This window comes from Festucalex cinctus, chromosome 6, assembly GCF_051991245.1.
Source record: "Festucalex cinctus isolate MCC-2025b chromosome 6, RoL_Fcin_1.0, whole genome shotgun sequence".
Lineage (NCBI taxonomy): Eukaryota > Metazoa > Chordata > Actinopteri > Syngnathiformes > Syngnathidae > Festucalex > Festucalex cinctus.
Window position 1 is genome coordinate 7,148,477 of NC_135416.1, and position 23,450 is coordinate 7,171,926.

Here is a 23,450-nt window from a genome sequence, read left to right on the forward strand (position 1 = left end):
AAAAGTAAAGGGGAAACAGATCAGCGGATAAAGCCAGCAACTAGCTGTCTTGACTCCTGACTTTTTCAAACTTCTTGTGAATCCTTTCCGACTGATGAACCTATTTTCTCATCTTTATTTTTAATATGTCTATTGTGACATTTTGTTGCATCAATTTGATATGTTGGCCAACTTAATTTTAAGTTTTTATTTCCTGATTGAACAGGTCTGGCGGTAATTAGTATGGTCGGTGAAAATGAACAGTTTATGCTTATTACCTCATTTTGCTCTTGACAGTTTCGTCCATAAAGTGATGGTGTTTGCGTGGGGAATTTGAGCCCCCTTGTGGAGAGATGCCCTTTCAAAGCAGTAAAAATAAATGCATAAAAAATGCCCAGACATGAGTCGTCCCAAGAACGTTTAGCTGGCTTTAGCATCATAAGCAAACAGTTGGGGAGCAGATATACAAGGATATCATAAGACTATTTTGCATCAAGGAGGGACAAAAATCTTACAAGTAATCTAACCCCGAAGCAAGCATGACATGATTTATTTTTATTCGTGCAATATGCAAGATTTGCTCATGTCCCCTTGTTTCCTTAATTCCGATTCTTATTTGCTGCTGCTGTATTAATTTATTGTCCATATCAATAAAGGTAAGGTCGACTCCAGTGTTCTTCATTTATTGGCGCGCGCGCGCACGCACGCATGCATTTTATGAAAAGGCTGCTTTCAATGTATTTACATTTATGTTTATTTTGTAAAGATCAATATATATGACAAAACGTTTTAGTTTACCATAGGTAAGTAAAAGTTGCATTGTTACGGGAGTTTAAGCGTTGTAATGTTTGCAAATGATTGCGTAATATGCCCGAAGAGGGCAAAGAGGGGGCGGAGCTTCGCCTGACACTGACAGCGGTGTCCCTCCCTCCCGCCCGCTCGCCGTGCGTCTGACGTCATTGACGTCGAACGGGGACTGTTTGTTCTGGATTTGGGGCGAGGAAGGTCCTCCGAGCGCGACAACAGACTCAGCCAGGTATGAATTGTGCTTGCTTGTCTGACACCGGCGTATGTAGCGAGGCTGGGAAGTCGGCGGAGTCCGGTAAAAAACGCGTTAAGGCTCCGTAGCGGTGGTGGTTTTCCGCCCGCTGTCAGGAGTGAACCTCGGCATGAGCTGTCTTCGCGCTGGGCCTTGAACCGGTTCGGGCCACACACGCGATTGATCATTTTGGTGTATTGTGAGGATTACGCTACTCATGGCGCATATTTTTTCTCTTTTCGTCCGTCACATATTACAAGCGCTAATGTGTTTTGTTGTTGTATTTGGGACTGCGCCGTCACAGTGTGTGCACGTTAGCTCGCAGTCGTGCTAAGAGCAGCTAGCCGCGCTCGGGCTGTTTGTTTGTAGCCCCCGTAGGCCGTATTCATGACATAACTTACGCGCTCCAGACTGCGTAGCCGAGGCGCCATTGCACTGGGGGCCGCGTGCAACGTGACGTATATCGGTTTTGTGAATACCGAGCCGTCCTGGTCGTATTCTGGAAGGCCGTTTACGTGCGAAGTTGACACTTGCTGGTGAAACATGGCGGCGTGCTTGCTTGTCATGGAAGGTTAGCAAAGACGGCGGTGTAGCAGCTAGCTTGGACGCTTTTTTTTGTGGGGGGCATAGACACAGTCTTTTTTTTTTTTTTCTTCTTCTTTTTTTTAAGCTGCTGGTGGCTCATATGTACACATGGCGTTACGTTAATCTCCTTTTGTTTCCTCGTCGGTTGTTTTCAGACGTTACATCCACCGCGAAGAACGTAGTAGCTCAATGGCTAGCAGGTTCCTACGTAGGTAAAAATTATCTGTCACTTAACGGCTTCTCTTTGATGTGTGTTCTTTGGTTAACGTCATAAAGGCTGTTGAATACTGTACTGTATATCTTTTGCCTTCCACTCAAAAGTCGAAATCGAAAACATTTTTACCACTGCGATAGTTATCTGCGAGCTTGAATCGATGGTGTTTTCGTCGGATGATATTGTAAGTACGACAGGACAAAATGGGTGAGCTTGACGTCATGTTCTCCAAAACAAATTTATTTCGTGATTGTGTAACCGAGAAAACAAGCGTCTGTGGATTCCAGAGAGAGAAGACATCAAATGTCACCTCATGCTGGGGGGGAAAAAATAATAAATTGCACCACTTAAACAAACCAAAAGAGTACTCGACTCAACTTTTGCATATTACGGGCCACAACTAACACATTCATACAGACATATTCATTCAAACACTTTTTTTTTTTTTTTTAAGCACATTTTTGTAAAAATAAGTTCTGGGTACAGATATTGATATTACTGTTGTTAGGGATCCAGTCCCACTGTAAAGTAGCATATGCTCCAACTCCAAAATGCTTTATTATGGTGTGCTTTTATTGTCAATTCACAATATGTGAAATATTCAAAGGATATAATTTTCATTCTCAGGGATCCCCATTTCGCAAAAAAAAAAAAAAAAAAAAAACACAAAACAATACTATCACTCATAACCAACAAAATCTTCTCCAATCATGTGTGTTTTGTTTTTTGAAGTAGCTATCGATGAAAGAAGAAAGCTTTGAAGTCTCCTTTCATTCGAGAATCACAGGGTACATGATGTCCCATTTGCTACGTTTGCAAAATTTGAAGTAAAACGGTCATTTTAAATAGTTGCGTGAGTTACAGAGGCGTCCTATGTCAGGCATAAGCTCCATCTCCACTAAAGTCTGACCGAATACTGTAACCCATGCACCCTTAATAGTGTGTATCGCACATGGCTCTTAATCTTTAGTTTTAACGTACTTCACATTTAACAGCTAGTCCTTACCAGCGCAAGGCCCATAGCGATCCAGATCTTTCTCTGCATTAACTTAAGTTTGCTTTTGCCTTTACCATCTTCACAAGAAGCCTCGCTTTTCTGTTGGATTGCTACTAGAATCTTCTGTCACGCTGCTGTCCATTGATTGTCAAGATGGCCATCTATCAGCCGGAGGCCAGTGCTAGCTACTCCTCTGATAACATGCCACTTTAGAAAGACGAGTGGATGCGAAGGACGTTACAGAAAGAGTACCGGTGAATAGCTTGAATTATGTTCAACAGAAAAATTCATGAGTAGGTGACGCTTCAAAGATCAAAGATGTGTATTTTTATTTTTATTTTTTTAACCCTGTCATAAAAAATATTCAGGCATAAATAGGAATAGTCACATAAACACATTATGAAACAACAAACTGTACACGTAGGTGAGGTTATCTTGCTGAAATGCACTTGATTTCTGCTCTGCTCCTGCAATGAAATGTTATTTTGTTGACTAAACTCATTTTCTCTTGTTTTTCTGTTAGGGTGACGTGCAGTTGTCAGTCACTGTGTTGCAGTTTACACCCCCAGAGCGCACATTGCTGCATCCTCATCGACCACACAATGAACGCCCAAGCAATTTAAGTAACAGCGAGACCGCACCAAACATGTAAGTTTTCATCTATCTCACGGAGGGGGGCGGTTCTTGGAAATTGGCCGGATAATAAACAAGGTGCTACTTTGCACCATTCTATCGGTCCCCAAATTACCTGCCTGCTCATTTTTTAGTACGCAAAAGTGGCACTTTCCTTTGATCTTCCTAGGCATCCAGTGCCCACAACACTAGTCAGTGGTCAATGCTCGTAGTTTCCCACATATACCTGAATTGTCTCATTAAGAGTCATGCATTATTATTCAGTCATATTGAACTAAATTATTGGAAGTACCCCGTTTCTGAATGTTAACATTTGGGCGCAAAATTTCATTTGTTGTACCAATTTGTTCCTTCTTGGCGACAGGGTTACAATAGCTTGTGATTTTCCATTACAGTTAGTTTTTATTTCATTATGACTTTTTATTTGTGTTTAGTTTCTTTGTTTTTCAGTGCTTCGTTTTAGTTTTTGATAGTGTTTATTACTATTTAATGTATGTTGTATTCGCGTGAAAGCAAATAAAAAAAAAATCACGAAGCATTGGGTAATAAAACTACAATTAATAAACTACAATTGACTGTTTGACCTTGTACAGCAGAACAGTAATATGGAAATAAGTACATTTAAAATGAACTGTGACAAAACGACAATTTTGGTGACTTTCAGATATATGTATTTTATTTCATTAAGTTTTTTTTCTTCAATTTCATTTTTCCCCCCCAATTTTTCGTTAACTATAATAACTTTGCTTGGCAAAACGGCTCACATTCTTTTTGCATAATCCTGCTCACCAACAAACTAACTTGCAATTTAAAGATTAGCCTAATGTGAGAGTTATTACCGAGAACAAGAACACATGAATTTTAAGACTGCTGGAGTACATTGTCTTAAAGTGATACAGGGTTCGACATGGCCTGAGGCCACTAGAGCGACGTGACGGGCCACCACCTACCTACGGATGCTGGCACAGCCTGGCCAGTACAAATTCCTAAGTTGGTGAAGTTTGAGCCGCCCAAAAGTGTACCGAAACCACCCGTCAGAAGCAATGTTGTGATGTGAGGAAAAAAAAACTTCCCATGCTTCAACTGGATAAAGCGGCATGAATTGGGGTTAGTCTCATGTTGCTAGCTTCGGTGGGCCCAATCACTGCTAGCACATTTTATTTTTTTATTTTTTTATTTTGGCTCACTCTCTAAAAGGCTTGAGGTTGGACCCTAGACAAATCAAAGATTTTACGCATTTTGAAGAGTACATGAAGCCTTAAATATATTGGGTCCTGAATATATCCAAGAAATGCTGATTGAGTACAAACCCAGCAGGGCTCTGAGATCTACAGACTTGGGCCAACTAGTGGAACCCAGAGTTCGAAGCACAAACAAGATGAAGCTGCATTTAGCTGTTATGCTGTACACAAATTGGATAGGCTGCCAACAGAAGTGAAGTCAGCCCAGAGTGTAAATGCTTTTTTTTTTTTTTCCTCATACCTTTGATTAAGGACTTTTAAACGGCTTTAATTAATCATGTTTTCAGCTTTTAATTATTATTTTTTATTATTTTAAACTTCCTTATGCCGAATGTTTAAAAATTTTGTAACCTACTTTTGTTTTCTCTTCTTTGCTCTGAATGTTGGTAACTACTGTGTTTATTGATGCTTATGTGTTTTCTTTCCTTGTATAAAGCACATTGAGTTGCCTTGTATGAATTGTGCTATATAACTTGCCTTGCCTTAAACTTTAAGGCTTATAGCATGGGTATCAAACAAATTTTCATTGGTTTCCATTTCCCTGAGGACTGATTGCCATACACAATTGTCTCCGCATTTTGTTATTACTGTATTAGTTGGCAATAAATACAATTTGAAATCAAAAGTGAATTTTGTGAAAATTTGTGATAAGCAAATATTTCGTTAGTATACAACTGTAGTTGAATTAATGTTGAGATATGGTGAACTGAAAACCATTCCATGATTTTGAGGCTTCATTTTTTTTTTTTTTTTTTTTTTTTTTTGGCTATTTCACTATGTGGAAATTCTAATACTGATTTTTTTGTACATTTGTTTAAGATAGGTTAAACCTTTTAAAATTAGTTATTTTGTAGTGTTATCACCGATATGTTGCACTAGAATTGACAATTTGGATGAGCTCTCTGATTGAGATAGTGGCTTAGAACTTGATATCAGAAGCTTAAAGGGACATAAGGGAGCAAAGTAAAGTTATATGGACATACCTAGTATTTGTAATACATCTATTATTGTATAAATCACAATGTAAATGTTTACTATTTTCTGCAGCAGTACACAGTGAACCCAATGTTCCCAAAACTGTGTGTTTAAAAAATGGTAACTTCTCTTCCTGTTCTTTTTTTTTTTTTTTTTTTTTTTGACCCATCAGTTGATATCTCAACCAAATGATAGTGGCTCATATTTGAAAAACAGTTGGATAAGCGGGATATAAAATGGATAAATGTATGCCGTTATAACTGCCCTAAGGAAGTATAAAAGGTTATTTTTTGTGTTGGTTGTTGAAGGGTTAAGACAATAAAATTCAGACACACCCAATGTATTTGCAGTGAGGACTGTTGGAACTGGCAGTGCAAGTGTTTACAAAGGTTTACTGAAGTGATTGTGAGTTGCTGTGGGATACGAGGCATTGTCTTGGTCTTGATGCTAAGCGAGAGAGACCACTTCAACCCTGAAACTCTTGCTGCTGTTGAACAGAGAGTCAAGCGAGGAGTGGAATGGCCTGAGGGGCAGCCCCCCGGTCCCACCTGCCCCCGCCAGGTCCAATCTACCGAAGCTGACTGCTCGGCCGCTGCAAACCACCACTGTGATGGGGGACGGACTGGAGCCAGGCAGCAGCCACAACCCTCCTTCGGCCCCGCAGCCTCACATCCTGAATCCTGCACCGCCCGAAATAGGGAATTCCACCAGACCCAAACGGCAAACCAACCAGCTGCAGGTGTGTAAGAAAGACCGCTGCTTTTTGTTGTACTTAGTTGTGGAGATTGACAGCCAGGAGTCTACAACTGACTTGACCCATTTTCTCTTTTCAGTACCTGCTCAAAGTGGTACTGAAGACATTATGGAAACACCAGTTTGCGTGGCCCTTTCATGCGCCTGTAGATGTCGTCAAACTCAATTTACCCGTGAGTCATGTGTTTTTGTAGCTCAAATTGCCTAGTGGCCAGGTTCGTATTGTACCAAGTATAGAGTACCGTACCGGAGGCTTTAGCCAGCAAAAATGACACAATACCATAATTTCAAAATACAAGTATAAGGGGGTTGGCATGGGACTGACGAGACTCAATTTCTGCACGAAACAGGAGGTCCAATCAAAGACAGTCAGACATTTCATGCTCAGAAAAAAAAAGTTACATCTTTTAATGCCATAATACTTTTATACAGTACTGTGTATAAATAAAATTGTGTAAAAAATGCCCTAAGACTTTTATACAGTACTGTGTGTAAATAAAATTGTGTAAAAAAAATTAATAATAAATGTTTTGTGTTCAGTTGTTGTAATGTGTGTAAAAATGCATTTTTTTTTCATTTTTGTGGGGAAAAAATACTAATATCCTATTATTTTTTTTTTAATTAATACAAATAAAACTAACGAAGTTGTTTGGCTGTCAACAGTTATTTCATTGCTTTTTACAGTTTGTTTTTGGCGTGATATTGTTTCAGTACTGGTATACTCCTGCACATCTAGGTATTTTATGCAATTTTAATATCAAAGTCAAAATGTTGGTATTGTGTCAACAAGAGGCCAGGTAGGCATGTCTTCAACTGCAGTTGAACACAATACGTTCTGGTTGATCAGATTAGTCTAGCGTTTGAAAACCATTTAAACATTCCTGATGAGGACATAGGAATTATATTTAATTAATCCCAGAGTCAATCTATCACCATAAAACCTTGAAAATTTAACATGTATTTTTCCATATTTCCCCCTGTCATACAAGTGTATTTGCAAGTTAACTGCTGGGTGATAAAAAAATAGAAATGGTGTACTCACCCTTTGTTGAATGATGTTGAGTAAAGGCATGTAACTTCACGACTTTATGCATAGTATATTTTTTTTAATTCCTATTTCCTAACGGTCATACAGGCGAAAAAGAAGCTGTTGTATATCCACATTCTACTGAGCACAGAGGTGCAAGTTTCCCACTTGGCAATCAGTTACTCTCCAGTTCATGGTCGGCATCACACTTATCCTTCCCTTTTGACATCACTGCTATGCTTCTGTGGTGTCATCATGAGGGGAAAAACACGCACAAAAAAGGCGACCCCCCCCCCCCCCCCCCCCCCCCCCCACACACACACACAAAGGGTAAAACCACACTTGTGGTATTAACGCTTCAGTCTTGTGTGACGTCAAGCTTGATGTTTTTGTTCAACTTTAGATTTCAATCGATTTCGGAATTGTAAAATTTTGGGTATCAGACTGTAGGTTAACTCACGTTCTATAAATGTTATAACAAGAGTACATCCTCTTGCAATAGAAGTTACCAATAGTATACTCGCTGTAAAACAAGCAATGACAGTCTGACACTATAAGAAGTCAACATTTAACTGGAAACTTGCCACCCAGAAAGATGAGAATTCACTGAACTGAAGTCATCGTATGACATCCAAAATGTTAATTAAAAAAAAAAATTAAGATAAACTTCAAATTCCTCTAGCGCAGTGTTGACAGGGATTACCAACCTGACCTTTAATCTTAGCCAACAGCTGTTGAGATAACCTTTAACATCTTTTGTATTTTTGTCCCATATTTCTAGGACTACAATAAAATAATCAAAATACCAATGGACATGGGTACAATTAGAAAACGCCTGGAGAACCACTACTACAAAAACGCCCAGGAGTGTATTCATGACTTCAACACCATGTTCACCAATTGTTACATCTACAACAAGGTCAGTAGCTGGGAACAGCTTGTTTGAGTTTACGGCAAACATAACAAACTGTGCATTGCTTGATGCAGCCCAGCGATGACATTGTGTTGATGGCAAAAGCCTTGGAGAAGCTATTCCTCCAGAAGATCACGCAGATGCCGCAGGAAGAGACGGAAATTGCTGTGGTCGCCAAGGGACGTCGCGGCATGAAACGAGAGCCTGGTAAGGATTGTAGCTCGACTTCATCTTCAACTCAAGAGCTTCTCGTGTTCACTCATTTTTGTGCCTGGTTTCAGCTCCGATCATGTCTGAATCAAGTCAAGACCTATCCTCCCCATCCAGCACCCCCCACACGCGAGGCTTCTCGTCCCCTTCCACCCTCACGCAGACCCACGCATCGTCAACTCCGCCTGCACTGACCCAGCCCCCACGTGTGCCTCCCACACCTACAGCCCATGCACCCCATCTAGGAACTCCGTACCCACTTTCAACAGCAGCCATCCTGCCCCAGGGCATGACCGCTGTGGCCCCTCCGACTGCCACGCACCCAGGCCTCCATTCTAGCCCGATGCTGCAGAACGCCCCCGCTCTTATCAAGGTACCGACAAGGGGAGTAGGGCTGGGCGATATCGCCTTAAAATAAAATCTGATCCCACCACCACCCCAAAAATTCTAGTTCTGATTTTCAATTACTTTGAGAAATTAATATTTCTGAATCCATTAATCACCCAGCCCGAAAGGAAGAGTCAGTTATTACCAATTTATTACCATTTTGTGTATCTCCTTTGACCACTTGTGATAATCCAACAGCAAAGGAAGAGCCAGAAGAGGAAAGCGGACACCACAACGCCCACAGCCAACGACCAGCTCAGCGAATCATCTCCCGTCTCAGCAGAGACTCGAACACGCCGCGAGAACAGTCGCCCGTCAAAGCAGCCCAAGCGAGACCCGTCGCAGCCTGACTCCCAGCACCACCTGGTTGGTGGTTTGGAGACAGCAGGCATGGTGACGCCCAAACGTCAAGATCAGATGCAATTCTGCTCCCTCCTTGTGAAAGACATGCTGTCCAATAAGCACTTTGCGTACGCGTGGCCCTTTCACCTCCCCGTTGATGCAAAAGCTCTCGGCCTTCATGACTACCATGACATCATCAAGCATCCCATGGACCTCAGTACCATCAAGGTAATTATGAAGGCCCTTTGATGATGTATTCTTATTGTACTAGCCGTCAACAAGTATTTACGCTGGAACTACTACGGTTGCTCAAAATCTGTTGTGGGACATTGTTAAAGCTGCTGATTTTGAAACAGTTTTTCACCAAAGGAAATAATGGAACTAAAAATGGAGCACCCCACTATTTGCAGGGGATAGGCACTGAAGCATCCATGAATAGCAAATCTGTGAGATTTGACACTCCCCTAGAAGTAATTAGAATTGCCTTGATACTTTTCCTGACATGTTATGGATTCCACTGTATTTTGATATTGAGCGCACTTGGTCCTGTATTTCACATTTTAGTTGAAAAGATTATAGGTGCTAAAACACAGTCGTAAACACCTCGAGGGATGTAAGGAATGGGTAATGTTTTTCAGATGCTCTTTGCACTGTCCCCTGTGCATTTTCCAGACTAAAAATCTAAAATGACTTTAAAGAAAATGTTTGCCTCCTTTAGAAAAAGCTGGACAACAGACAATACAGAGACCCTCAAGAGTTTGCAGCAGATGTCCGATTGATGTTCTCCAACTGTTACAAGTATAATCCGCCGGGCCACGATGTGGTGGCCATGGCTCGGAAACTACAGGTGAGCCTTTCGTCCTTTATACATTCTCCCAAAAAATACTTTGCTCTCAAAGTACTACCAGACTAATAAAGATTAAAATACTAGTAGTAAATAGGCCCATAATCATAATTAATTGCAATGAATGTTTCAGAATCACTCCACCCTAGCTGGATGGGTGTGTAGTAATCATGAAAAGGACAGGTACTTGAATAATGAGGATCATAGAACATAGTGTATTACTAATTATTTACCCTTACCCAAATTGTTTTGGTGTACCAAATAAATATTGTTAAGAGAAGTAGTATTGTTAAAACCTAGACATGGTGGTTGAAAGTCACCATCTTTTCTCAGGAAAATATTTGAGTGAATACCTATTTTGAGCAACTGTCAATCTTCATACGAAACTACGCTATGTCAATTAAGACTAATTATCAACATGCATGGTTATGCAGCAGTCTGGACCTCCCAAAAAAAGGGTGTGAGCAACTGAAAAATTTGTCAGACCAGTGCTACCAGTGCACATCTTAGTGTAGAGCCCTGAACTGAAATAACTACATGACTCAATTTTTTTTACTCTGCTCTTCTACTAAAAACTCTCCTATCTTGCACCTTGTCATAGGATGTCTTTGAGATGCGTTTTGCCAAGATGCCCGATGAGCCGGAGGAGGCCGCCCCGGTTCCCACACCGTCATCTGTCCTCCACCCTGCCCCCTCCACTCTACAAGCGCCGCCACCGCCGCCCATTGTTTCAGAAGACAGCAGTTCCAGTACGTCCGAATCTGAGTCCTCGGTAGAAGACCCTGATCAAGAGAGGCAGCAGCGATTGGCTGTGTTAGAGGAACAGGTTAGAGCTGTGGTTTTCAAAATCTTTACACAAAGTACCACCAACTAGTGAGGTAACACCTACTACCTCCACCTACTAGTAGTAACAGTGGGGCTAGTAGGCCCAAGTGTTGTCAAAATGAGGCAAGAATTTAATTCCTCTAAATGTAATATCTTTGTTAGCCACTGTAATGCTGTGCAGTTTGAATGTAACAGCGTAACTATATGTTGGAAAAAATACATGATTTATGAAGTATCATTTAAAATATATTGCACAAAGGAGTTTGATAAAAAAAATTTAAAAAATCTAGTTTTTCAAATATTTATTCACGATTAAAAGAAAATGTGTTAAAAGTTAAAAAAACAAAAAAACAAAACTGAAATGCACTGGATTTAAAAAAAAAATAAAAAAATTCAAACCCACAGGTTATGCACGTTTTTAATATTAAATCAGTGATTCTGAACTGTGAGAGGATTCATTTTAGGGAGGGTTTACGAGGCTGTTGGTTTTAGATGTTTGTAGCCCACATGTCTTCATGTCCTCTGCAGCTCAAAGCTGTCCACGAGCAACTGGCCGCGCTCTCTCAGCCTCAGGTCTGCAAGCCCAAGAAGAAAGAGAGAGAGAAGAAGGAGAAAAAGAAGAAGGAAAAGCACAAGAAAATGGGAGTGGAGGAACCCACCGAGCCTGCCATGCTTCAGGTTTCCAAGAAGAGCAAAATCAGCAAAGACACGCTCATTCCGAAGAAGGAGAAGAAGAAGCCTGGGTTGGTAATTTTTAAACGTTTCTACAATGAATGATATTCCTTTCCTTTTCCTTTTATTATTTTTTTGAACATATAAACAGATGAACTGCAGAGATAAAACAGAAAACAACAACAATCAAAGAGAAGAAAATCCCAATAAAATAATCATTCAATCAATCATAACTTACATGTTCAAAAGGGAGTAGGAAGAAGTTAAAAACTTATCTAGTCCTACCCCTTTTACTCAATATATTTAAACTTATTTCATTATTAATACAATTTTAATTTACTAATTATTAAAAAAACAAATAAAAAAATAATAATAATAATAAATGATATATATAATCCAAGTTATATATATATATATATATATATATATATATATATATATATATATATATATATATATATATATATATATATATATATATATATACATACATACACACATACATACATACATATACACACATATACACAAGTGCACTTAACATATTCACATTTACCAAAAACATATATACATAAATTTACTAAACATATACCATAATACCTATCTAGATCATTTACACATACTCACATGTACATTTTTCATATTCTGGTCTGACATAGATAATTTTTTTGAACTTTACTTTTAAACATTTTTTTAAACTCCAGCATTGAGTCACAATTTTTCAGAGCAATTTCCAAATGATTCCACAGATCAACACTTTTTACAGATACACACCTTTGCTTAATATTTGTTCTTGTTTTGGGTTTTTTGTACACACTTGTACCCCTTATATCATAAGGACTGTGTCTAATTTCAAATAACTTCTGAGTACTGTGGCAGAGTAAATTGTTATAAACTTTATACATTATTTGTGCTATTTTAAAATCCACCAAGTCATAAAATTTCATTGCATTTAATTTAATAAATAGTGGATGTGTTGGTTCTGTATATTTTGATCCATTAATAATTCTTATAGCTTTCTTTTGCAATTTGAAAACGGTGTTAGTATTTGTTTTATATGCCATTCCCCATAATTCCACACAATAGGTCAAATATGGTAATAATAGTGAACTATATAATATATATAATGATTTCATGTTTAAAACATCCTTACTTTTATAGAGTATCCCTATGATTTTTGACATTTTCCTTTTAACAGTTTCTATGTGTGGCTTCCAACATAATTTATCATCGATAATAACTCCAAGGAATTTATTTTCATTCACCCTTTCTATTTCAATTGAATTCACCATAATTTTAACTTGATGAGTGATTTGTCTAGTGCCAAAAACTATGAACTTGGTTTTATTTAAATTCAATGATAATTTATTTACATCAAACCATTTTTTTATTATATTCAATTCATACTCCACAGTAGTCAGAAGCTGCTTCAGGTTTTCTCCTGAACAATAGAAAGTTGTATCATCAGCAAATAAGACACTTTTCAATATTTTTGAGACATAGCAAATATCATTTATGTACAGTATAAATAATTTAGGGCCAAGCACAGACCCTTGGGGAACTCCATGAGTGATCTTCATGTGTTCTGATTGTACATTATTAAACTGCACATACTGATATCTATTTTCCAAATAACTTTTCATCCACTTATAAGCTAAACCTCTTATTCCATATTTATTTAATTTATTCATTAATATAGAATGATCTATAGTATCAAAAGCTTTTTTTAAATCCATAAAAATCCCAACAGTAAATTTTTTATTATCTATTTCGGTAGATATTGCTTCTACAAGCTCCATGACTGCCATTGAGGTGGTCCGTTTTTCTCTAAACCCATATTGGGTTTCACTTAAGAGCTTATGTTTCTCAATAAAATTATCCAATCTATATGAAAATAATTTTTCTAGAATTTTTGAGAACTGTGGCAACAATGATATTGGTCTGTAGTTATTAAACGTGTGTCTTTCTCCACTTTTATGAACAGGAATGACTTTGGCTATCTTCATTTTTGATGGAAATATACCAGTTTTAAATGATAAATTACAAATATATGTAAAAGGTTGTACAATATATTTCATAATACTTTTAACTAATGTCATATCAATGTTAAGACAGTCAGTAGACTTTTTATTTTTTAATGTTTTCACAACATTTAATACTTCTATATCATTAACATCATTAAGAAACATTGTGGATGAATTATTTACAATGTTCTTATCTATTTCACGTTTGTTTCTTGGCTCTGGGATTTTGTTTGCCAAGTTACTGCCCACGTTAACTAGATATTCATTAAAATTATTAGCTATGTCAGAAATTTCATCAATTACCATATCGTTATCTTTTATAAAATATTGTGGAAAATTTGTTTTTTTAGAACTTTTTTTAATTACATGATTTAGTGTTTTCCATATTTCTTGTGTATTGCTTTTATTCTGTTCTAATAATTCATGGTAATAATCTTTCTTTCTTATTCGAATAATATTTGCTAATTTATTTTTATAGATCTTGTACTTTGTTTCAGCTTCCACAGTTCTCAATTTAATAAATCTTTTATATAAATTATTTTTCTTTTTGCATGCATTCTGTATTCCCTTCGTCATCCATGTCTTATTTGGACCTTTATACTTTCTTGTAATTTTAATTGATGGACAATGTTTATTATATAAAGAAATAATGGTTGACTGAAATTCACTATATGCAATATCAGGATCGTTATTTGAATAAACCTCAGACCAGTTGTGTTTCTCTAAATCCAACTTAAAGGCAGCCATGGAGCGTGTTGTTCTTACTCTAGTTTCAAATGTGTAAGTAGTCGGCTTCATTTTTTTATCAAAATAATCATAAAAAATTGCAAAGATCGGGAGGTGATCACTTATATCGTTAATAAGGAGTCCACTTTCTATTTTAAGGTCAATTTTATTTGTGAATATATTATCACACAGTACTGTGTGTAAAAAAAACAAAAAAACAAAAAAAAGCATAAAACAATCAGTGATTTACAGAACATACTTGAAATAGCACAATGGATATATATAAACAGGTTCGATTAATTAGTTAAATTATTTTAATCATATATATATATAATTATAATTTTTGGGGGTGGGCACATGACAACCTTTTTGTCAGAGCTGGTCACATATTTATAGGCATAGCCAGTCTTGTCATGACATAATGTGACTTACTCCTTTGTAACATACCTGTTAGAACAGTACAAAGGTAAATGATGCATTGTCTAATCAGGTGATGCGATTATGAATTGCAGTAAGAAAGAAGGCATCAAAAACATTCGTCCCGCTGTGGCCCCTCAGCCTGGCCCAACACCTCTCGTCCCTTCAGCCTCCCTCGAAGCAGAAGATGACATGGGTATGCATGTTAGCTCATAAAAATTAAATTTATTAAACATTAATTTATAAAAACAGACGAATAGGCATATTACAAAATGAAAACTTTACCTCTTTTTACTCTTTTGCACATTTATGGGCAGCATTAGTTGCATGAAGCACTTCAAGATGGTACGTAGCTGATTTTGGTTAAACCATGTTAAACATTGTTCCGTTGCTTAAGTAGCAGCCATTTTTTAGGGGTTTATTTAACAACCTATTATCAGCTCTGGAGTATTTGTAAATCGAGGTACCAGCGTGCATTTTTTAAATTTTAAAAACAACATTGTGTGACACACTGTCCATTGTGTATATTGTCATTACCATTGGTCTAGTGTAAACCTGCTCTTTGCGATCACCAGACTTGTACGGGGGCGTGGCAGCTGTCGGAGGCAAGCCCATGTCGTACGAGGAGAAACGCCAGCTGAGCCTCGACATCAACAAGTTGCCCGGCGACAAGCTGGGCCGTGTCGTGCACATAATTCAGACACGAGAGCCATCCATGAAGAACTCCAACCCGGACGAAATCGAGATCGACTTTGAGACGCTGAAGCCTTCCACGCTCCGGGAGCTGGAGAAATATGTATCCAACTGCCTCAAGAGGAAGAAAAAGTCCTCGGGTAGGCTTTTTCAAATTGAGGCATTGGTGGGGCTGTATTGCATATGACCGACCCACCTGACTCACCTTTTCTGTTAGTTACAACAATGGGGAACAATTTGGAAAAACATTTTGTTGTGTTAGATTTTTACGCTGATTCAAACTAAAATCTTAATTAAAAGTGTTCAATCTTTTCAACCAAAAGTCAAGTGACTAGGGAAACCAGAAATCCATTGAGTCATTTGGCTCTGTGACTACAATGCCAGAAAAACAATTACCGGTACTAGCGTTTGTGACCACCAGTTTCCTTGCAAAGTTGTGCTTTAGTCTGCCCAGTACAGGTGTTTCATAGGCTGCCTTCATTAAAGTTCATTCTAAAATGTGCAGTTTTACTGGGGATGTCCAGGCGGTCAAAAAGCCATGTCTGAGGGTATAGCTGACTTAAGATGTTATTTTTTTGTATTAAATAAATGTATGCTTGGTTACAGAAGGGATTATGTGTGCTTGTTTGAAAATCCACTGTGTCACTGCAGAAAAGCCCCCGGAAATGACAAACGTCACAAAGTTGAAGACGGGATCTTCATCATCGGGCACCAGTGACTCCTCTGATAGTGAAGACTCTGACAATGGTACCAAAATATATACACCACCTTTTTGTTTATTATTTTATTTTAAAAGCTTCTAAATGGCCCTATTTTTTGTTTATCAGGGCTGGTTCCCAAGCAGCAGAAGCCGCTGTCCAACAAGGACACCAAGAGGACGCAGCAGCAGTCCGTCACCGGTGCCAGCGCGCCACCGCCTCAAGTGGTCCAATCCAAACTGCCGTACATCGCTCCTTCCACGATTCCTGTGTCGGTCCCCGTCTCTGTTCCCAACCCCACTCCTGTCCCCGTTCCTGTCCCTGCTCTGGAATCCTCCCAATTGTTGAGCACCGGATTTGACCCATTGGCCCACTTTATGAACACTCACCTCACCCAGCCCAACACCGAGACCGGCCCGGTCACCACTACTGCCTGTCCCCCGCTCACCTCTGGCCTCCTTCATGTTAGCACGCCTGTTGGCCCCACACCTACTGAGACGCACCCCTTCCTGAACCAACATCCCATCGTACCCGTGCCAGGTCAGTGCCATTTCGGATTTAGGGGTGGGATTGACGGATACGGATTTTTGTCATCTTTGCGAGAGGTGCAAAAATGAGTCCATTAATCGGCAAGTAATCAATTATAAAATTGATTATTATTTTTTGCTAGTCTTTGCTTATTTACAGTTTCTCAATAGCAAACACCCAAGTTTTGTAGTTCTCCATTAAAGCAGACTGATTATCTTTGTGTTGAATCAAAATAAAACATTTGCTTTTACGTTGGAAAACAATTATAAACAGTTATAAGATAATTAATGTAAACTCAAGATAACCAGTTACTCATCTATTATGAAAAATCACTCCTGACTCACATCAACGCAGCGAGATAATACCTCAGAATATATATTTTTTTCTTATTAAAAAAAACAATATATCGATGGCAACTGATGAAATATTTAATCGTGATACACTGTTCAGCGATATCACCCTGCCCTACAAAACCAAACATTTCCACGTCATACCTATGTGCTATATTTGAACAAAAATCTGCACATTTAACAGTGCGCTAGCTAGAAATGCAGAAACTTTTCTACTAATTCTAAACAGTAGAAAACAGCCAAAACAGAAAGAAATTGCCTACCAACATTGCACCTCAAATAAGCTGGATGCTGGACTGGCTGATGGATGTCGGAGCTGGCGAACATCGTCTTGCGTTTTACGTTGTGGCTTGCTACTTGTGACCCTATAGCATATACTGTCGTACAACAAATGATACCCCTAATAGTGTCTTTCATAACAAAACAATTTTCTTTGTAAAGGCTGAATATTTGGTCCAGCTCTTGTATCAAATCTCATCATGTTCTGGCAGCGTAGGAGAATGTTGTATCAAATTAATGTCTTATTTTGTACTCCTATTCTTTGATTCCAGCCATCCATAGCGCACTTCCCCAGCAGCCGGCACGCCCGAGCAGCCACGCAGCACCACTTCCTCCCAAGAACACTCAGCTGCCTCCTTCCTCGCTCCTCTCCCTGCCCACGCCCACACCTCATCTTCAGAGCTCGCTTCCGCTCCCTCTGGCCCAGCATGCTCCACGGCCCCGCGTACCTTCGCCGCCATCGCACGGGATCTTGGGCACCCTCTCCGCTCAGCCGCCCCAAGCCCTGCTTGAGGACGATGACGAGCCGACACCCACCAGTGCGGAGCCGACGCCCACCAGCGTTGAAACACCGCCCCTCAGCCAGGTGCAAAGCTTCCTGCAGTCGCTCCAACCGCAGACGTCCGGACACGTTCAACCGCTGCACTCGCCCGTACAGGGCACCGCTCAGCTGGGGCCCTCAATGCAAGCTGCCATAACAAGTGCCCCCGCAGCGATGCTTCGGCACGGCTCGGCCCACGGTCACACGCAGCAGTCCTACCCGCACACTCTCGCCGCAGCGGTGCAGCAACAGAAGGGTGCGAGCCTCCAGCAAAAACTACAACATTTGCAACAGCAGCAGCCCTCGCCACGCATCAAGGCCGATCAATTCTCTACCGGTAAGACGTCCAAATAAGCCCTGCAGATCTTAATGCAATTTCAGTTCAGGGGTTGGGGGAGATGTATGACCATTGCAAATAGAATCAGGTTTGTGGTGGTTGTGATAGCGTTCGAACTAACCGTAGCATAACACAATGTGAAATGCCATAGACATGTTAACAAAACTAGCATCAACATTGTGACAGTTAATAAACCTTTAAACCTGTGTTTCCCAATATCTGTTGAGCCCAAAGCACTCATTTTCCATGAGAAACAAGCTCATGTCATGCCATCAAACAAAAATGTCACACAAAAAATACTGAAATCATTTATCTTGGGCTTTTTTGGGGGATATTATTTGTTCCTCTTTGCAGGTTGCTTGCGTGATAGTCCCTCTCCGCTCATGATGCACTGCCCGCTGATGCCTCAGTTCCAGACGACAGGACAACTGTCTCCCTCACAAATCAAGAAAAATGTCAGTCATTGGTTCACTGGCCATTAAAACTATATACTATTTCTGAGTGTATGCAAATGTTTTGGTCTTGTATATTTGGACATACATTTCAATATTTGTTTAGGATCAGAGGTCGAACTTGGTAAAAGAGGAAAAACCGTCCCACTCGCCGGTGCTGACACCTCCCCCATTCAGCCCTGCCCTGCGCCAAGACACACACAAACATGACAACAAACACAGTAAGTGAACCTCTTGAGTCTTCATTATTGAGTTATACAGTAAATAACACAATATTTCCTCAAATGGTTCTCTCTTTATTAAACATAGGGTGTAGTATTCTGAAAAAAGTCTCCAAATACAAGCTGGGGTTACCTCTATCTTGGCCACCGTGATGGATGCATGCATGAAAAAAAAAGCTTATATATAAAAACGTTTATGGTGGACTTTTACAACAGAAAAGTGACTGATTCAAATGGAACATTTTCAACATTAATTGAGTGAAAGTATTAAGCAATTGACTTAAAGCGTCCACCACCAGCAAGGGAGTACCTCACTGGAGGTGGCAGGAGTATATAGTGCCTATAGAAAACCATCAGAAATCTTTGAAATGGTTGCTTATTTGTCATGCAACATGAAATCAAATCCCATGAAAACATTTTTCCAGTTTTCAAAATAATGAAAACAAAGGCAACAGTTCTGAAAATTAACAAATGAAAAACTAGAATAACGGGGTTGGGAAAAGCCCCCTGATTTAATACTTTTCTATTGCTTCCTTTTGCTTTAATTACAGCCATCCATCTATTTGAAGGTGTCTCTTTTGGATATGCATGCCTAGACTGGGGAATATTTGCCCATTCATTGCAGAATTGCTTGAGTTCAGTCAAGTTGTGTGTGGAAGAGCGATGGACTGCTTTCCAAGTCAATCCACAGATGTTCGATAGGGTTCAAGTCAGCCCACTCAATGACATTCCAATTCCTACCCTTAAGCCACTGCTTTGTTCTTTTGGTAGTATTTTTAGGATCATTGTCAGGCTGGTAGGTGAATGACCTGCCCATCGTTAGATGTCTAGCAGAGCGATGCAGGTTTTCCTCAAGAATTTGGGTATACTTGACATTTGTTTTCCCTCCTATCCTGACCACTGAAGATAAATATATCCCCACAACATAACATGAATTAGTTGATATTGAAGAGGGCAGTTGGTTGGTGTTTGCTGGATGGTTGAGTCAAGTCATTGTTACCATAGCAGTCAATCTTTGTGTGCTCACAAATGAGGCCCTGCCCCGATACCTGGTAATCTGTGCAGTTAAGTAAATCCAGACACTGAGGAAATCTGCTAATCTGTATGCTTGTTTTTGCTCGCAAAAACCTCATGTTAGATTTAAAAGGAAACTTTTTTTTTTTTTTTTTTGCCTTCCTTAGGGTTAGATGGGAAGTCATCAGATGGTTCTCGTCCCAGTTCCCGCCTCACCGACCATGTGGTGCAAGCCTGCCCTCAGCAGGACACCAAAGTCAAGCAAGAGCCCAAAACGCCCACAGCGTCCAAGAGGACTCCGGTATCTTTGACAGCACTCTTTTTGTATAATTGAAATCAAACTACTATCTGAATGCATACCTCTTTTATACTTCTATACGTCTTAAGTTGGATTCAATCGCACCATACTTCACAAATGTATGGATTGAAAAACAACTAGTAGTAAGTAATATGGAGTTTGAACATTTGATTTGGTGATTCTTTTTGCGAACCACTGGAGGGTTCCCGTGTTTTCCGCTTTTAATTTAGTTCAGAAGTTTTAAACTGTATTGTATGGAATTTAACAAAAGAAGTCAGCCACTGTAGTAGTGCACAGTTTGAACTTTTTTTTTTTTTTTTTTTTTGTATACCACTATTAGAGGATCCATTTAGACCACATTGAGTCACTCAGCGCATGACCTCACTCATCTCAGTGAACATTTTTGTCAATCTACTGTGACTCAGGCCGACTGACTACATCTCTGTTACCATGTCCCAGGACGTGAAGTTAAAGAACATGGGTTCCTGGGCCAGTTTGGCGCAGAGGTCTCAGTCCACGCCGGCATCGGCGGTCCGCTCGTCCAGCGACAGTTTTGAGCAGTTCCGACGGGCGGCCAGGGAGAAGGAGGAGCGGGAGAGGCAGTTGAAGGCCCAGGCGCAACAGGCCAGGAGGGAGCAGGAGAAGCAGCGGTAGGTCGGAGCACATGTTGCACATTTTAATACAATATTTTAAAGATGTTTTTTATCAAATCAATTATTTATTTTTCCTTTTCCTAATTGTGTATTTTATTTATCAAGCATATCATAACCAGCTTTAAGAGGAAAAATTAATGCCAAAAATATTGTAGAACTTAGTGAGCCATTCGTCGCAGTCGCTGCTCTTTCGAGCTCATTCGTCTTGTTCCGCAGCCACGACGACGACACCGTGGAGCACACTCGCCGGGCGCAGGATGACGCCCGCCGACGGCAAGAGCAGCAGCAGCCGTCGCCCCTCGCGCCCACGCCTCCCGCTTCCACGCCGCCCACTCACTCGCCGCAGCCTCCGGCCGTCCCGCCTCCGGCGCCATCCCCGACTTCCTCAGCCGCGCAAAACGCCCTCGACCAGCAGAGGGAGATGGCGCGTCGTCGTGAGCAGGAGAGGCGCAGGAGGGAGGCGGTAAGTTAAACACGCCTAGCCTTGGCCTTTTATGCAAAACCCACAAAGGGAATTATTTACTTTACTTTCACATAGCAGTCAGCCTCCCTCAATTGAAATAATTTAAATCAAATAATTATTAGTATCAGCAGCCGGTGTGATGTATTTTGAAAGAACTGCTTCAATTTAGATGTGTATATGTGTGTGGATGATACAAGTGAGCAAGTGCCTCAACTTCTGCAGTGTTGCCAATTTAGCAGAGAGATTCAATACCAATTTTTTTTCCCAACCGATACAGTAAGATTACACAACTGATCACCGATGCCACCTACCGATACTGATAGCAGCTGTTGAGGTGCATTTGTTGCCCTCAACCATTAAGCTGAAAAATGGTCATCTTTTCCAGCAATGTGAGTTGATCATCCTCACAAATCATTTTCTCTTGCCTGCAGATGGCCGACACCATTGACATTAACTTCCAGAGTGACCTGATGGCCATTTTTGAAGAGAATCTCTTCTGAGTCGGAAGGTGCAGCGATTGGCTGTGTGTGAAGGACCTACACACGTGCACACATACTCACACACTGACGTGGTGAGCTAATATACACGCCCCCCACATGAACATCCATATATGGACTACATTGTACTTGTCACTGATCTCATGCCGTCTTTTTTTTTTTTTTTTCCCCCTCGGAGCGCAGATACGTTTTGGTGTCTGACGTGATGTTTATAGTTGTTGGCTCGCAAAAATTGAGTTAAAAAAAAAAAAAAAAAAAAAGTTCTTTCAGAGGCAGAGTGATAGTCAAGGGAGCAAGTTGAGAAAATGATTCAGTTCAAAGAAATGAAGTGGAAGAAGAGGCAATGGATTATGAAAGGCGCACAGACTTTTGTTCTTCCCCTCTATTTTGACTGTGTTAATCCGAGATGGGAGTTTTAGCTGGTCTCGGACTTGATGGGCTTATTTTCTCAGGACACAGCAGCACAACAGCCCCCACACTTCCCCATCCCAGCCCCCTACTTCGTTGAGTTGAAAGAGACCTGGCGACCGAGTGATTAATAAGAAGCCCACGAGTGTGTCCTCTCTGCCTTAGCGCTCTGGCCTGTATTGTCTATGATCACACCCTACAAATTATACATATTATATATAAATAGATACATGAATATATATATTCTATACAAAGACAAGGCAACAGAAGGAGAACACAGGAGGATTTGGTTTGTGTGTGTGCAGGGGTGACGATCTTTTGAGCGCTGCTTTTTTTTTTTTTTTTTTTTTGTAGAATTTACTGTAAAGAAACTTTTTTAAGATGCCATTGATGATTTTTTTTTTGTCTTTTTCCCTCTGTCTGATCCTCCCACCACACGCCTGCTCTATGCCAAAACTATAGAGTTCTGAAAGTCCATTCATATTCTTTCACTTTGAGAAAGGCTGTTTTTATTGCTTTATTTAACCTGCCCCTCCCCCTTTTGAAATCTTGAGTATTTGCGCAGCATTTTTTGCTCCGGATTTTTACATGCGTCTTCTCTGCACTTTCACTCTTTTACACCCACTTCCCATTCAAAGTTTCATTTTCCGTCATGCTTATACATGTTTAAGGCTTTTTAAGCCGTCGTGCCCATCAAGTCATGCAGCCCCCCCGCACCTTGTAGATTTTTCTTTCTGATGTGTTTCCATTGTGACTAGGCTTTCTGTACACTAGCCTGCACACCAATGAGTGTTATAAACATTCTAATTAGTTGATCCTACCTACCCACCACCACCTTTTCTTACTTGCTTGTTTTTGGACTTTTATTTTGTGGTTCTTACCTTCATACGCCTCCTTTTTCCCTACCCCTCTGATTAATTTTATCCAGAACAACCTTGTTGGTATGTTGACAAGTGAGGCATTGAGGTCAATAGATTCATCTTCAAACTATGGACATTTTTTTAAGAAAAGTATTAAAATAATATTTTAAAAACTTGGCTGTTTTGCTGTTTTTGTCATCTCTATTTGTTGAATAGTTGGTGTAATGATTGTTTCAATCAAGAGGGGGTGCTGTTGAGAAAAATCACACAATGAATGGAATTAAATCCACCTTCACTATCACCTAAGATCCATGCAAATATTCTGCCTTTACCTATTTAATATCGCTCAGCTTCA

At 39.9% G+C, this 23,450-nt stretch overlaps 1 protein-coding gene across 8 annotated transcripts; it reads left to right on the top strand.

Annotated features, from left to right (window-relative positions):
• The first annotated feature begins 880 nt into the window (after positions 1–880).
• Positions 881–23,272, top strand: LOC144021293 (bromodomain-containing protein 4-like). 8 transcript variants are annotated; one of them, XM_077525451.1, is made up of 23 exons: positions 1,052–1,179; positions 2,932–3,068; positions 3,338–3,462; positions 6,162–6,402; positions 6,497–6,589; positions 8,225–8,362; positions 8,431–8,563; positions 8,638–8,939; positions 9,152–9,523; positions 10,014–10,142; positions 10,741–10,965; positions 11,493–11,707; positions 14,899–14,999; positions 15,379–15,636; positions 16,148–16,243; positions 16,324–16,734; positions 17,624–18,229; positions 18,584–18,684; positions 18,788–18,902; positions 20,084–20,217; positions 20,674–20,864; positions 21,084–21,330; positions 21,762–23,272. In XM_077525451.1, exons 4-23 carry the CDS (start codon positions 6,274–6,276, stop codon positions 21,828–21,830), a joined length of 4,065 nt encoding a protein of 1,354 aa, XP_077381577.1. In that variant the 5' UTR covers positions 1,052–1,179; positions 2,932–3,068; positions 3,338–3,462; positions 6,162–6,273; the 3' UTR covers positions 21,831–23,272. The 8 variants fall into 8 exon arrangements, with proteins under 8 accessions (XP_077381575.1, XP_077381573.1, XP_077381577.1 ...); XM_077525452.1 differs by having other exon boundaries at positions 1,061–1,081; XM_077525449.1 differs by lacking the exons at positions 1,052–1,179; positions 2,932–3,068 and adding an exon at positions 881–1,015.
• The last annotated feature ends 178 nt before the right edge of the window (positions 23,273–23,450 follow it).

Excerpts from the sequence above, each read along its gene's own strand:
- LOC144021293 (XM_077525447.1), top strand. The coding sequence starts at position 1,704 with ATGTACACATGGCGTTACGTTAATCTCCTTTTGTTTCCTCGTCGGTTG. Across the intron at positions 3,463-6,161 it reads AGCGAGACCGCACCAAACAT|AGAGTCAAGCGAGGAGTGGA; the intron begins GTAAGTTTTCAT and ends GCTGTTGAACAG. Across the intron at positions 8,564-8,637 it reads CGGCATGAAACGAGAGCCTG|CTCCGATCATGTCTGAATCA; the intron begins GTAAGGATTGTA and ends GCCTGGTTTCAG.